The sequence below is a fragment of the Paroedura picta genome, chromosome 5 (assembly GCF_049243985.1).
Source record: "Paroedura picta isolate Pp20150507F chromosome 5, Ppicta_v3.0, whole genome shotgun sequence".
NCBI lineage: Eukaryota > Metazoa > Chordata > Lepidosauria > Squamata > Gekkonidae > Paroedura > Paroedura picta.
In genome coordinates this window covers 85,448,135-85,464,246 of record NC_135373.1, presented here as the reverse complement: position 1 = coordinate 85,464,246, position 16,112 = coordinate 85,448,135, and the positions used below count along the sequence as shown (strand labels likewise).

At 40.5% G+C, this 16,112-nt stretch overlaps 1 protein-coding gene across 1 annotated transcript in view; it reads right to left on the bottom strand.

Annotated features, from left to right (window-relative positions):
- The window catches only part of ZDHHC17 (zDHHC palmitoyltransferase 17), a 50,381-nt gene extending 35,620 nt beyond the window's left edge, over nucleotides 1-14,761 (bottom strand). The window contains exons 1-4 of the mRNA XM_077338868.1: nucleotides 14,644-14,761; nucleotides 5,545-5,648; nucleotides 2,370-2,492; nucleotides 1,032-1,109 (exon numbers count right to left, since the gene is read on the bottom strand). Coding sequence (XP_077194983.1) covers nucleotides 1,032-1,109; nucleotides 2,370-2,492; nucleotides 5,545-5,648; nucleotides 14,644-14,706 — 368 coding nt within the window. The 5' untranslated portion in view covers nucleotides 14,707-14,761. The remainder of the gene's footprint in view (nucleotides 1-1,031; nucleotides 1,110-2,369; nucleotides 2,493-5,544; nucleotides 5,649-14,643) is intronic.
- Between the last annotated feature and the right edge of the window lie 1,351 nt (nucleotides 14,762-16,112).

The following is a 16,112-nucleotide window of genomic DNA, read 5'->3' as shown; positions in this document are numbered from 1 at the left end:
ACAGTTAATATTCTAACTGCAGCTGCTAGGAATACATTAAAAGAAGAGCACAGTAAACAGGAGTTGGTCTGACTCTTGCTGGCCAAACCTTTATGCAAACTAGAAGCATGAGGGAAACTCAGTCAAGCTACATGTTGCCAGGATGCAACTTCCTAATAAGGTCGTTCTATCTAGCAGTCCAGGGTCTCCCTCTTCCTTTAATTCCATCTAATTCCATAGTTCTGTCTTAAAGCCAGATCTTGCAAAAAGACAGCTCTATTAGTTTGCGATAATAAAATAAACATTCCTTTAATGATCCACTGTTCTTCTATCCTCACATCTCATTTTTCTCCCCCCACCCCCTCCATTTTTCAGTCTTGGTCTCAACTCATTCTCATCTATCCTGGTTGGCAATTATTGTGGCTATTGCAAACAGTACTGGGAGGGGGTGTTACCTGGAGGTAACTTGGGCAAGGATATTCCAGTTCCTTTCATTTTGGGCCCTGGAACTCCCACAATCATCCTGCAGCTGGTGGCCAAGTTTGAGATTCCTCATTTTATTTTTGATGAGCTATGCCTGCCATAAATGGACAGATGAAAATGTGGATTCTTTTTATCATTACAGATGAGTGGTTAACAGTCAGCCAAGTGATTTGTTGTGTTATGATATTTGGGTTGGATCAGGGTCATATGGGAAGCAGGTAGACCCAGAAGGAACATTTATCCAGGGGCTCATGGTGGCTCTTGGAAGCCATGAAATAATTTAATTCCTAGTAACGTGCTTGAAACAATGTTGCCCACCTTTGCAGAACGTAGAGAGATGGCTGAATATGAGTGAAAGGCAGTCCTTACAACAGAATCCTAAGGGTTCTTGGACAAAGTCAACCTCTTGTTGACTAAATAAATGCTCTGTGATGCAACAGTACCTGATGAGCAAATCTTTCTTGATAAGTAAGTCTTCCTTGCACAAATGTGTGAGCTTTCTCCAAAACAAGTTCAAAAATTGCATCTGACATACAAGCTGAACGCAAAACATCCCAGTCTTTCCTTACCTTGTCGCCCAGTGAAGTGGTGTGGAATTTAGGTCCCCTCCCAGCTGGTCAACAATAGCACCTTTTGATATGTAGTACCTGGAAATCAAGAATGGATACATATAATAAATATAATTAGTAATAAAATGCTCTTAGGCTCTTTAATTTCCCTCCAGAGCTTTTTTCAGTAATAAGGCAAACAATGAGACAAGAGATGTTGCACCTTGCCTTCAAGATGTGCTGAATACTAATTATCTCCGACAAAAGACCTGAAGGATTTAAACCAGGGGTAGTCAAACTGGGGCCTTCAGATGTCCATGGACTACAATTCCCATAAACCCCTGTCAGCAGGGGCTCATAGGTATTGTAGTCCATGGAGATCTGGAGGGCCGCAGTTTGAGTACCCCTGATTTAAACAGGTGAATACAGAAAAAACAGATTCATTAACAAGTAGTACTACTATCTCATACTTCGGCATTGTTCACAATAAGAAGGTAAATGTATGAAACAATCTGGGAGGGTCTGAAGAAATGGGAATTTCTAGGCAGGACTACAAAAGGGAAATATTTTTGAGTTAAAAAAACTCTTACACTCAATTAGATGAGAGTGAAGCTATCTTAGTGCTCCAACTTTTTCTCCCTACTATTCCTGTGCCTTTAACCACACCTGGCATATAGAAATTTGGTAGGTGTTTATGGCATAATCATCAGCTTCATCTTCTAAATTTCTGCTTGTCAAGGTGCTGTTAAATAGGCAAATAAAAATAAATAACCCTACTTAATTCTAACATACAAAGTTCTTCCTCATGGATTCCAGTTTAAACAAATTCTTTTCAATCTATGTATTTATTACTGTTGTAATTCTGCAACTAGGAAATAACTCTTCTGCCAAGCATTTGGTTGAGACCAAGTGAAACCAACAACATCTGCAAGGCCCCTTTCTTGCTCCCTCCCAGAAATCCATTTGTGCGTTCTGCCACTGGACCTGTTTCACTGTTATAGTTTACCTTTGTTACAGTTATTAATGTTAATAGTATTAATGTTGTGATTATCAATATGTTATGGAAAAACTAAGTTCCTTGTAGTGTTTTCTATGTTTTATGCAAACTGCCCTGAGCCTCCGGGGAGGGCAGCAAACAAACAAACAAACAAACAAACAAACAAACAAACCAACCATCTAACTAACTAACTAACTAACTAACTAACTAACTAACTAACTAACTAACTAACTAACTAATAAAGTGGCCATATATGCATGCTGTGGCTCTATCAATACAAGTCTGCACATGCATGCGCACACACACAAAATATATGATTTGGTATCAGGGTGGTTATAAAATCAAGTCAGGTATACACTTACTTCACTAAATCTAATCTGTTGTTGATTGCAGCCCAATGCAGAAGTGTAACATTTTCTTTATCTGGTTGCCGTACATCATAGCCCGCTTCTACCAACTCTCGACAACGTTCATAAATTCCATACCTTGAAGGAAAAGACCATGAGGAAATTCCATTACTTCATATTCCTAAAAATCACATAAGCTTGAATCTTGGATTACAGGGTCACCTCTACTATAGGCAATATCCTGGACCCTAAGCTACAATTCTGTTTTTTAGCAGCACTTCTGTGACAGAAAAACTTGTCCATTGAGAAGGAATGGAGGGAAATTTTTTCCAACTGTTCCTTCCTTCTGCACATTCCCAGTGTGCTCTTTACTACATTATTCCACATCAACTGACATGCTTGAATACATATACTTTTAGTAGTCACAGAAGACTTCAATGACAGAAGTAGGAAGTTGCCTTCCTCTAACATAACTGCTTGTAATCTAAGCCTTCTTCTACAAAAAGAAACCTGAAAGATTTCATCTCATGATTCAACAGAGGCATCTTTCCTTCCTTCCCCGGCTGTAGCTGCTCATGATGAGCATATGCCTCATGGCTTGTTTACATCATATGTTCTGTATCCTTTCCAGAATCAAAGGGCTTAAAGTCACTTCCACATAATCAACTGCAGTAAGACACATTTTAAATGATTTATAAACAACAAAACGTTATGGACAATAGAGCATACATTTTAAACCATGTCATCAATTTCCCCCTGCTCAGAAATAAAACACTGGACTGCAATTATAAATCTTGCAATGCTTGTTCAAACCATTAGGTGGTATTCATTTTCAGCCTTTTAAGTATAAAATGATTTTCCCTCATATTCATAAGGAAAATGAGCATCTTGATATATACTTCTCAGCAATTATCCAGTTTATTTTCATTCTAATAATATAGCTCAGCCTTTCTCACCTTTTTTGCCACTGAGAAACCCCTGAAGCATTCTTCAGGCTTCGAGAAACCCAACAGTGGCATGATTGCGCAGAATATAGTTGGGAAGTATAGCTGTGTACACACCCACTCAGGGCCCCTCCTCTTCCCACCCCCTCCAGGCCTATCACTTGCCATTTTGGGAGTGGTGAGTGGGTTGACATGACCATATATGGTCGTATCACACAATAAATGTTTAACAAATGTAGAAAATACATTAAGCATTAATTAACTCCCACCCATATAGGAAGCCTTTCAATGACTGTCAAGAAACTCCAGGATTTCAGGAAACCCTGGTTAAGAAAGTCTGTTAACAGATCAAAAAAGGTCATGAGAAATTACCTGACTCATAATTTTGCTAAGCAAAATCTAACAACAGGACCAAAGTCTGGAAAGTGAAAGTTACTTTGGCATGGCATCCCTTCTTTAAAAAATCTGGCTTTAGTCCTAGCTTTTCCAGACATATTACAGTGTGTTCACTGTTTCATACTATTTTTAGTTTCTTGTGATACATCCAAATAATTAAATCCATGCCAAAATATAAACACCTTAGACAGATTTGGTTATCATTCATTCTGTTTACTCATTAAGAATAATAACGTGTTCATTTTTATAAAACTCTGCATTCAGCATTTTTAACACAGCAGTTAAAAGACCAAGCCCTATGAAGATAGGTTGAGCGACTTGGGAATGTTCAGCCTGGAGAAAAGGAGGCTGAGAGGGGACATGATAGCCCTCTTTAAGTATTTGAAAGGTTGTCATTTGGAGGAGGGCAGGATGCTGTTCCCATTGGCTGCAGAGGAAAGGACATGCAGTAATGGGTTTAAACTACAAGTACAACGATATAGGCTAGATATCAGGAAAAAAAAATTTCACAGTCGTTCAGTTCAGCAGTGGAATAAGCTGCCTAAGGAGGCGGTGAGCTCCCCCTCATTGGCAGTCTTCAAGCAAAGATGCTTTGGGCTGATCCTGCATTGAACAGGGGGTTGGACTAGATGGCCTGTATGGCCACTTCCAACTCTATGATTCTATGATTCTATGAAGTGTAGGTGACCCATTAAAAGGTAAAGGTATCCCCTGTGCAAGCACCAGGTCATGTCTGACCCTTGGGGTGACGCCCTCCAGCGTTTTCATGGCAGACTCAATACGGAGTAGTTTGCCAGTGCTTCCCCAGGCATTACTGTTTACCCCCCAGCAAGCTGGGTACTCATTTTACCGACCTCGGAAGGATGGAAGGCTGAGTCAACCTTGAGCCAGCTGCTAGGATTGAACTTCCAGCCTCATGGGCAGAGCTTCAGACTGCATGTATGCTGCCTTACCACTCTGCGCCACAAGAGGCTCAGCTGACCCATTAGGAAATTATAAATCATAATAATCTGAAACACAAGAAAGGAGTAAAATGAAAACTGAAAAGTGGATTATGCTATCAGAACAACTTAATTTTTTAGTAGTTATCATTTTATTTAATGGAAGCTATTTTGAATATGCATTCAAATAATCCAAAGAAACCTTCTGATCACTTAAATACACCTTGTAAATTTCATTAGCAAAGCTCCCACCATTTTGGTAGTATGGTTTCTACTATTGTAGGTTTCTACTATTGTAAATCTTGTCTATATCTATAAATCTTGTCTATATCTCAATATTTTAAAACAAATATACTTTTTACAAAGAAAGACAATTCTTGCTCTAATAGTAGCTGCACACTTGTAAAATTGTGATGCTCTTCTTAACTTGCTTACAAAAATACTCGGTGAAGATATAAGCTGGCCAGATACATGTGGAGAAAGCATTCTAATTCCAAAATGCCAGCTCCTGAGTTTGGAGGCCAGCAGGGTTATTGTGACTAGCTTCCAAAGTTTCAAGACTGATGAACATAATATTTTTTCCAACCAAATCTTGTGGGCCACCTAGAAGCTGGCTATAAAAGGCAAGGAAGCAATGATACCGAGGGGAACTGCAGCCAGCAATCTGTTTAGTATCATTATTTAAACTCTCATCTTCCCTTTTTAATTTGGTAATACTTTTACACTTGTCTTCATATTTGTGTTTTCACTTCTAAATGGAAATAACCAATCAATCAACATTTCCCTTTGTTTTTTCAAGAATTTATTTACTGCTTTTCTCTAAACCGTCATGCAATGAGAAGGCATTTTAATGAGACAGTTTCTGCATATGGTAATATGGAACAATTGGTGCCAATTAAATCTACTTACTGTGTAGCTTTGACGATATCCCACGTGCTATAATCATCAATGTGACTTTTACGCCCAAGAGTATCAGTGTATCCATGGTTATAATGGGCTGGGGGCTTGATTTCCTGTAAAACATAGACAAGTGGTTTCAAGAAAAAATACCCAGATAACATTTAAACCTTCTTTGAATAAACAACATTAGAAGCAGTTATTTTAAACTAAACCAAGTATTAGAGCATACCTACTTATTCCAGTGAAAAATCTCAATTTTAGCCATCAATATTTAAATAGCTGTGGCAATAACTAGAGATAGTACAGAAGCCATCTGCAAATGTTGACAGAACATGGGCTGAGTTACACAACTGTAGGAAAGCATGAAACAGGTAATATGACTTTAAACATATTGGCTCCAATCCTAGAAGCTGTTTCACAATGAGGTGGATGCTTCACTTGACTTCCTTTCCTTTCTGCAGCCCCCTGTGACATTTCTCACTCACAGAGTTCCTACCACCCTTCACAACCTCTCTCTCAGGTTCAGGGCTACGAGTAGGTCAGATCATCACACATCACTACTCTTCTTGCCTCTTTTAAAATACATATAGAACGATGATCATTCCACTCCTCACTCACTCACAGAGACATCATCAGATAGGCTTGCCCAGCCCCTTCTAATAATTTTCCCTTCACTCAAACACTGCACAGAAATACTGGGGTTGGGGAACAAAGTTTGAGTCCAGTGGCATCTTTAAGACCAACAAAGTTTTATTCAAAGCATAAGCTTCCATGTGCATGCACAGTGTAACATAGTTTCATTCACATGCTGCCACCATCCTTTTATACAGCAATTATTATATATATATATAAATTGACATCTTAGCCCATGTGGATAGGTGGGTTTCTTTCCTTGAAACAACCAGCCTACAGGTTAAAACAAATAAGTTAATTTTTATTTATGGTTTGAACATATCACTGAAGAAAGGAGGTAGATGTCATAAGTTTTCTTCTTCATTGCATTTTTGAACTGACTGCTGTTTTCAACTATCACTTTTTCTAATATCCTGTCAGCTCCCACTGGCTGCTCCTAGAGAGAGGCAGATACAAATCTGTCTGTCACACCCCCTTTGCAATGGTGTATTTGATTTATGAGGGTCCTCTCAGCAGATAATTTTCAGGGGAAAATGATCTCCCTCCACAAGCAAAATATTGACTGACTCTTCTCCCTGTACCCCTTTTCTTCTCCCAGTGTTCCAGTGCATTCAGATCAAAGGTGGTACAATCAACTGTAAGTCTATATAGTCTGACTTCTAAGACTCTTCCTCACAAATCATACCAAAATCAGTGAAATAAAAGAAAACAAATGTGTGTGGGGGGGGGGGGGGGAGGAAGGGGTAACAGGTAGCAGAAAAGATGGTGACAAGGAACAGTCTTTATCTTCTGTTGAGGCATGTCCTTTCTGGAGAATCTTACCAGGCAAGCTCTCTTATGGCATTATGGGAGAAAGGTAATCATTACTCTTCATACATCTTTTAAAATTATTATAGCTGTATATTGGTATTAATTCATAAATTATTGGGTTGATTATTGTAGTATTTTGTTACTGTCAACAGTCTGAGGACCTATTTAGTCACAGGAGTATTTATTTATTTAAATATTTGTTGTTTTAAAAATGTCCATGCTACAGTGCTACCACTACTCTTAGTGTTTATTGTTTTAAGGTGCTTACTGTGACTTAACTAGATGTCTTTGTCATCTTGACCGCTCTTTTGAAAGCACATTATATTGATATAAATAAATACATTTTAAAATGAATTTTACTATCTGCACAGTAAAGCCTAGTACTCTAAAGGCTAGTACTCTAACCTTTGCACAGGAAAAAAATACACTGAATTTTCAGGTTTTCTCACTGCACAGTTCACTCTTTACAAACTGATCTTAGTGGTGGAATGGTAGAATGCCCAAAAGACCTAACACATGGCAATTTATTATCATCTCATTCATCTCACTACTCTCTCTGTTCCTGTTATAATGTAAATACCGAAGATGAATCAGTGTGTGGCAACAGAACATTATTTTTCCTGGCCCAAATGTTTCAATGAAGCTTCTTTGGGAAGATTAGTCTGGAACTGCTGTGCTTTCTCTGCAAAATCTTGCTATATATTGTAATTTAAACTATTTATTTAGAAGTGTGATTTATTCGAATTTTGATATCAGGTGCAGAATAGTACCACTGTCATTTCTATAGAATATCAGATACACTGGTTCTATACTCATTAAAAATTTGATACTATTTTACATATACTCACATTTACTGCCTGCCCTTTTGCCATATTGAAGCTGGCAACTAGTGGGTTCCCACAGAGAAGCTGGTGACTGTGGGGACCCACACAGACACCCACTTATAACCCTCTTGCGCTATTTCTACTTGCCTGAAATTCTTTCCTCTGGTTCCATTTCCCTCTCCACGGACATCTTCACTTCCTCCCACCATCATCTGAATGGTGTTGTCTGGCTAAACTGCCTGACAAATTTTCCATTGTACAGATTCCTGACTGCCCTTCAGTTTCCTTTGATCTGGGCTTTGTTTCCCTTTGTTTCCTCGCCTTTGGATCTGTTTCCTTTTCCAGTCCTGCTTACTGATTATTCTGCTGCTTAGACACCCATTTTTCCAAGTTCACCCCACTCATTACTACCCTCTCTATTTTTCTTACTAAACACATGAAAATTTTCAACCAACTTAAAGAGCAAAATGCAGATATTTTATGTCTACATGAAACTCACATAAAGAAGAAACATATATTTTAAATAATTAAAAATTAGGTAAAGTATATCTTGTTTCAGCCCTAAATAAAAATCACAGAGTAGCTATTTATATAAACAATTTACAATTAGAAGTAAAAAAGAATTAAGAGATCCAGAGGGGAAACTAATTTTTTAAATGACACTTCCATAAGGGAAGGTGTATATATGAGAAACAATATACTTGCCAAACAATGTCAGAGTTAATTTTTAAAAAATCTGTCCAAATCTTTAACAGTGCATCTTTCTTAAAATAACAGCCTAAGGGGTGGGTCAGCAGAGACTGGGTGTGGCCTGTCTGAGGCAGGGCCCAATCAGGATACGTGGGCCATGCCCACTCAGGACTTTGGCCCAATCAGTGGATTTTTATTTTCAAATGATATTTTAGAATGTACAATTGTTTGATTAAATTATAGATTATATTTTGTATATCTGTACTACATGTACAGTTATCTTACTTTCTTTTTCTTTGTTACACCTTTTTCGGTTAATATGCATTTGATCCTAGCCACAATTAAGAAATTCAAAAAGCACATACAACGATACTGCTTAGACATATCATTAGAGAAGCAGGTCTCTACATTAAAAAAAAATCCACCGCAGGTACTTAAACATAAGATAGCCAGAGAAGCCCTCCAAAAGACATTAAAAAATAGTCAATGCTGTTAACATTGCAGCTACTGAGAGAGAATATGTAGACTAAAGCAACAAGTTCTACTATATGTTTGTTGAATTTTGTTTTTTAAAGGAAAATATAACAAACTAGCTGCAGGACTGAAGTATATCAAATCAACTGTAATAAACCAAACAGCACACCAAATAATATTCTCAAACTGAAATACAACAATGGGGGAAATTCATTCAGTAAAATTCAACCACATAACTTATTAATCCCGCCTGATTCTCCAATATGCTCACACAGTTTTTACATAACAAAGGGACAGACAGATCAGAGGCTTTAATTCAAGCACAGTATTTGGAGGTCAGAAAGAACATGTGATTTTATGCACAGCTGGTGAGGAAAAAGTCATTGCTTATAGCAAAATAAATAAATCCCAAACTGGACCACTTGATTAGCTAACTTTGATTTGTTAAGGCTGAAATACTCGCCTTTTACAATCAATGAGATTCCCCCCCCCCCTTTGACTCCACTGGATTGCAGGTTCTTCTTTCAATGTCAACCTGATTTAAGAACATATTCTAAATTTTTAAAAAAGTGTTAATTTATGTATAAATGTTACATATATTTCGCCTTTCTTGCTGAGCTTCAAGGAGGATTACATGATGCAAGTCACTACAGTTAATAGGATGAGGGGACATCTAATAAATAAATGCAACAGAACTAGAATTGGAAAAAACTGAAACAAAACAAAAGTAATATTTTTCTCCCTTGCTGGGGTTTGTGCATTCAGTGGACTCAAAGCTCTAAGCCAACCCCATCTCTCTGCCCACAAGATTGAAGGACTGCAATCTGGATTTTCAGATAGTTAGGTGGATAGGGAATTGGTTAGAGAACCGCACTCAAAGAGTTGTTGTCAATGGTGTTTCATCAGACGAGAGAGGCGAGTAGCGGGGTGCCTCAGGGCTCGGTGCTCGGTCCGGTACTTTTAAACATATTTATTAATGATCCAGATGAGGGGGTGAAGGGCTATTCATCAAGTTTGCAGATGACACCAAATTGGGAGGACTGGCAAATACTCCAGAAGATAGAGACAGAGTTCAACGAGATCTGAACATAATGGAAAAATGGGCAAATGAGAACAAAATGCAATTTAATAAAGTGTAAAGTTCTGCATCTGGGTCAGAAAAATGAAAAGCATGCCTACTGGATGGGGGATACGCTTCTAGGTAACACTGTGTGTGAACAAGACCTTGGGGTACTTGTGGATTGTAAACTAAACATGAGCAGGCAGTGTGATGCAGCGGTAAAAAAGGCAAATGTCATTTTGAGCTGTATCAACAGGGGCATCACATCAAAATCACAAGATGTCATAGTCCCATTGTACACGGCACTGGTCACGGTATACGGCACACCTGGAGTACTGTGTGCAGTTCTGGAGGCCTCACTTCAAGAAGAACGTAGATAAAATTGAAAGGGTACAGAGGAAAGCGACGAGGATGATCTGGGGCCAAGGAACCAAGCCGTATGAAGATAGGTTGAGGGACTTGGGAATGTTCAGCCTGGAGAAAAGGAGGCTGAGAGGGGACATGATAGCCCTCTTTAAGTATTTGAAAGCTTATCATTTGGAGGATGGCAGGATGCTGTTCCCATTGGCTGCAGAGGAAAGGACACGCAGTAATGGGTTTAAACTACAAGTACAACGATATAGGCTAGATATCAGGAAAAAAAATTTCACAGTCAGAGTGGTTCAGCAGTGGAATAGGCTGCCTAAGGAGGTGGTGAGCTCCCCCTCACTGGAAGTCTTCAAGCAAAGGTTGGATACACACTTTTCTTGGATGCTTTAGAATGCTTTGGGCTGATCCTGCTGTGGATCTGTCGGTACCAGGCCGCGGTTCCTCCTCGTCCTCCTCCCTGGCTGCTGCCTCAGGGGCTGCCCTGACACTCTGCCGCCAGCTCACCTTTGATGCTCTCCAGCGGATGCCATGGCTGGGGCTCCCCCTCGGCATGGCACTGCGCAGCTGCTGCTGGCAGAGCCCCCCAGCGGGCAGCAGGAAGTCAGGGGTGCCAGTGGGAAAGCAAGTAAAGCAGGGGCTCAAGCAGCGGTGACATCCCTCAGCAAAAGACTGTCATCCCCCCCCCCCAGGCCTCAGTAAAATTGTCAAGTGTTGACCGGTCCTCAGTGATAAAAAGGTTGGGGACCACTGCTCTAAGTAATAAGCTACACATCTTATGTTGTTAAAGTAGTAGCAACTGGAAGACACTGCTGCTTTAAGTTCAGAGCATCATACTGGTGGCCGTGGGCATGTGCAATCCCTCTGGTGCACCCAGTGGCAGACATGCAGGCTGTGGGGAGGGATGATGATTTTTACTGCCATGCTTGACTAATTTTAATGGGGTTTTAATTGGGCTTTATTGTTATGTGGGGTTTTATTATGCAACCTGCCACGGCTGTGATTGGCAGGAAGCAATTTGAATGAATGAATGAGAACCCCAAGGTTTCTGCCATGATGTATGGTCCTGCTTAACTGACGTGTAACCATTTCTGAGATTGTCTGAACTTCTATGTAACCCTGAAACTTTCTACTGTCTTTGTGCTGATTATGTTATCACTTTGTTGCTGTGCTCTCCAAGGTCAATACTCCTCTCGGTTTTGGATTAGTTCCCAGATGGGCACCTGGGCTGGGGGGTGAACTTGCATTGGTGGGAAAGTGAAAGGTTAAGAACTGTAACTTGTGCCCTGGATGCCAGTTTCAGCCTTGTAAGTCCTGGAAGAGCTGCTTCAAATAAACAAACTTTCTTATAACAAGAGAAGTGCTTATTTCAAGTGTGTCATCCTGACTGACTGAATGAATGAATATCAATTAAGGTATGATAGGAAAATAAGTTTTGCACCTTTTTTCCATTTTCCCTTTCCAGTGTTCTGTTTTGCACTGATTGCTTAAATCAGGCATCATACATTATAGAAGATGGAGAAAGACAATGGCTATTTCTACAACTGCTTTACCACACATCTAGTTAACTGAATTTTTAACATCCATATCCATATAATTATGAATAATCACAACACAGAGTTAAATCTTACATGTAGGTGACTTGGGAGCTCCATTTTGCTCTTAGTTGCTCTTAGTTGCTCTTAGTTTAAAACTAAACTCCTGCCCTCTTTAATTCTTCACAAAATGTCCAGGTTTCTGAAGTCTCAAGATCATCTGAATTGTTTTTTTTTCCCTTTGCAACTTCTAGATACCTTTTTTTCCTTTTCCACTTGTTTCTCCTGTTCCTCTAGCACAAAATAGCCTGGGAGAATTATTTACCCTGTGGGGTGGCTGCACATAAAAGCTTTCAGAGCACATGCAACATGGCAATGGAGCAAATAATACCCCTGGGACTATTTTCAGTTGGGAAAAGAGCATGGGAAGAAGGCAGGGTCCCAATCTAAACTGTCCCCCCATGGACTTCTGAATTGAGTTCTTCTTGTCACATGGTTGCAGGTCCCCAGACTATCATATAGTAGATGTAAAATATAATCCATGGGCATAGGCTTTCGAGTGCAAGCACTCTTCCTAAATACAATTACACATTTCTACATCTGCTGGATCCAGTGGGCTTCATGAGGATGTAACTCTGTTTAGGACTGTACTGTAACTCTCAGCCTTCTCCCACGATCCCAATATGTGGTAAGCTGCTAATAATATCGGCTCTCTTTACACTGTTACATTAAGGATTAGAAAGGCAACATACAAGAAACACTTTCGACATTTCATTTTTATCACCATGTGACCTGAAAGTGCTAGTCTAAACCCCAAATGCATGGGGTCAAACTATAGTAAGGGAAATACATTCTGTACATGTCATGCTACTGTCTTCTAAGGCTGAATTCTGGCTTGAAGATCACCAAATTCAAAGATTCTAGAACTGAGCTATTTTGAGTCTACAACAAATTAAGTTTGCCTAGGCAAACTTTTAAAACCTTTTAGCAATGATCATACATTCCTAATGCAAACATGTTTATTGATTGCCTTTGGTAAAGTAAAATAATTGACCAGTTAGGAGTTTATGTTTCTGCTTTTTTACTCTTCCACATATATCTTGATGAGCATTATCATTTCAGGCAGCAATAATAAGACCAAACATATGTTATGGTATTGTTCCGATCCCAGCCTTTAGAATTTTTGCCAGTACTCTTCCCACAATGTTTGTGTAAAGTTTCAGTGCATGATTATCACTGAGATTACTATAAAAGCAATAAACATTACCAATTTAAGACTGTCTCAGACAAAAGCTTCAGCCTTTGAGAAAAAATACCATCTTCTCAATAAATAAAATAAAATCTGAACACCCTGATTATTTGGCACACCTTTTATTGATTCCCCCCCCAATGAACTTAAGCATGTTCCTTCATAACACTGTGAGTGACAATAAAAAACATATATTCTCCTCAGTGGCATTTGCTATATTCTTCAAATAACTGCTACATTGGGGGGGGTAGTTTACATTTTGATCACTAACATTAACAAAACTTTCAAAGTCAGCTCTTATAAAGGAGTTTCCTAGTTTCTCTCTATACACTAGCACTACTTATTTGGGTGAACAGATTCTCTTAACCCTGCTGTTGTATTGAAAGGGATTGGGCTATCCTTTCTGGTAAGGTGAGCCATCACTTGCCTTCAATATGTTGGAAAAAAATGGAAAGAACCTTTGAGGGACAGGACTGCTTTAAAATTGTAGCATGCACAGATGTGGTCAACATAATGTAGGGGGGAGACACTGAAACGTAGCAATCTCTCCCCTTGGCAATCCCTGGAGGAAGCAGTGGCATCTGATAAATATAATCAATATCATTCTTCAGGGCATTAAAAATATGAACAGTAATGGGGTAAAAAGAAAAGACTGGATTGGCAACAAGCTCAGTTAGCAACTACTGGGAAATGATTGATGCAAAATTTATGCAACTGAATGCAACCATTCACGGAAGTGTGTTCTACTAGGGATGTCCATTAATTTCTAAATAAATGGATACCTGACTGATGCATAAGCCATAGTGGGCCCCAATTTGTCCAACTTCAAACTAGCAGATCAATAACCCCACAATACACGAGAGTGCTTTTGAATTCCAAGTCTTGAACCACTTCACCTAGCAGGCAAGCAATTTGCAAACTACAAAACACCCAATCTGCAAAGGAGCCCTGGGGTGCCATAAAGTGTGCAACTCCCTGTTCTGCCGTGCAGAGGTTTTATCAAGCAGTGAGCGAGCCAAGGCGTCTAACAGACACTTGTGTTAGGTACTTCCCCAAAGGGCTGAGTTTCAGGATTTGGAAAACAGGGGCGAGGATGCCACCACCCCCGCCAAGGCACTCATGGGGAGGCTGACGAAAAGAGCCAGAGGCAGCAATTACCCAGGTTGTCCCTCGCCCCAGCTTCCCGCTATATAGACACGGGCAAATACACCTGAAACATAAAGCCGGAGGGGGGTGGCCAGAGGAAGCCCCCGGTCTTCCCCGTCCCAACGAAGCCTATTCTCCGCCGCAATCTTCCCTGCGCCTCCGGGCCAACCTCCACCCCCGCCCCGAGAAGGGAGTGCCAAGGGCGGAGGGGGCGGCAGCCCTACCGTCGCCTCTCCGCCCCCGCCCTCCGCCTGCCCCGTTCTTCCCCTCTTTTCCTAACGGGACAGCAAGGAGCGGACGGGAAGCCAAAGGGGGCCTCACCTCCGGGTGCAGGATAGGGACACAGCCCGCTTCCTTCTCGTACTCGTCCAGAGGCGCCGCCATCTTGGTGCGAACGCGCCGCCCGCTGCATGCTGGGTAACGCGCTCCTTCGCGACCTCTCGCTACGCGGGAAGGGGGAGAGCGGAGGGGCCTCCGGAGCCCGGGAGGCGGAGGGAGCAGAGGGCGCTCGAGCGGGTTACTTGCGAATCATCGAGTAGCGGCTTACGCCGTCAACCAAGTTACAGTGTCCCGTCCCGTCCCCCCAATTCCAAAAGGCTATTGTAGGATGGGGAAAGGTGCAAAGAAGATGCAAGTGACAAGTGCAAAGCTGTCAATAAATGTGTTTTCTAAATAGAACAAATACATATCATGCTGAAATATACAGGAAGTTGTATAGAAGTTGGATGCTGTATATGCCAGTGTTACTGATGAGGTCTCCCCAAGCATTCTTCTGAACTGCATTCATTTCCTATATGTCACATTGATTTGCAGCACCAGGGACAGTTCAGCAGGCTGAGGGGCACACTTTGGGGCGTCCCTCAGGTGCATAGTTTGCCTGGCAGGTGCATGCTGTTCATACAGGAGAGTTCGGATGGCAAGGCCACTTGTAAAGGGTGTACAGAAGTCTGGAAATGAAGTATTTACCAAACTAGTTGGGAGTGGGGAGATGAGAGTGGGCTACACCATTAGTTACCACTTCTGCTTACTTGCCATAGATTCATAGAATAACAGAGTTGGAAGGGACCTCCTGGGTCATCAGGTCCAATCCCCATCACAATGCAGGACACTCACAACCCTACTTCTCTTCCACTGTAACCTGCCACACACACCCTTGAACCTTCACAGAATCAACCTCTTCATCAGATGGCCATCCAGCCTCTGTTTAAAAATCTCCAAAGATGGAGAGCTCACCACCTCACAAGGAAGCTTGTTCTACTGAGAAATCGCTCTGTCAGGAACTTCTTCCAGATGTTTTGACGGAGTTTCTTTTAAATTAATTTAATCCCATTGGGTTTGGTCTGTCCCAGCAACTGGTTGGTTATTGCATGAGAAAGAATGTTGTACTAAACAGACTGCTGATCTGAATCCATAGGGTTCCTCTTATGTTCACATGAACAAATTTAGCAACAAGCTGGGCTAATGCTCATTTCCAATATGCAGTGATTCAATTTACTATAAGAATGCAGTCCTAATGGTTGATGCAAATAAAATTTAAAATATAAAACATTTTGTAATATATTATTAGCTAAAATGTTGTAGTATAAGTTGAAATAAAAAAATAGAAGCAAAAACAGAAGGGAGTAACTCTGTTTAAGATTGCACTCTTACGTCTATTATGCATAGGTGTTTTCCCTTACTTTCACTATACATGTCCATCAGGTTTTCTTTGTTGTTTAGCATTGATTTTCCTTCCTTCAGGGCTCAGTTCATTTTCTTATCACTGTTTCCATAGGCTTCCTGAGAGTACT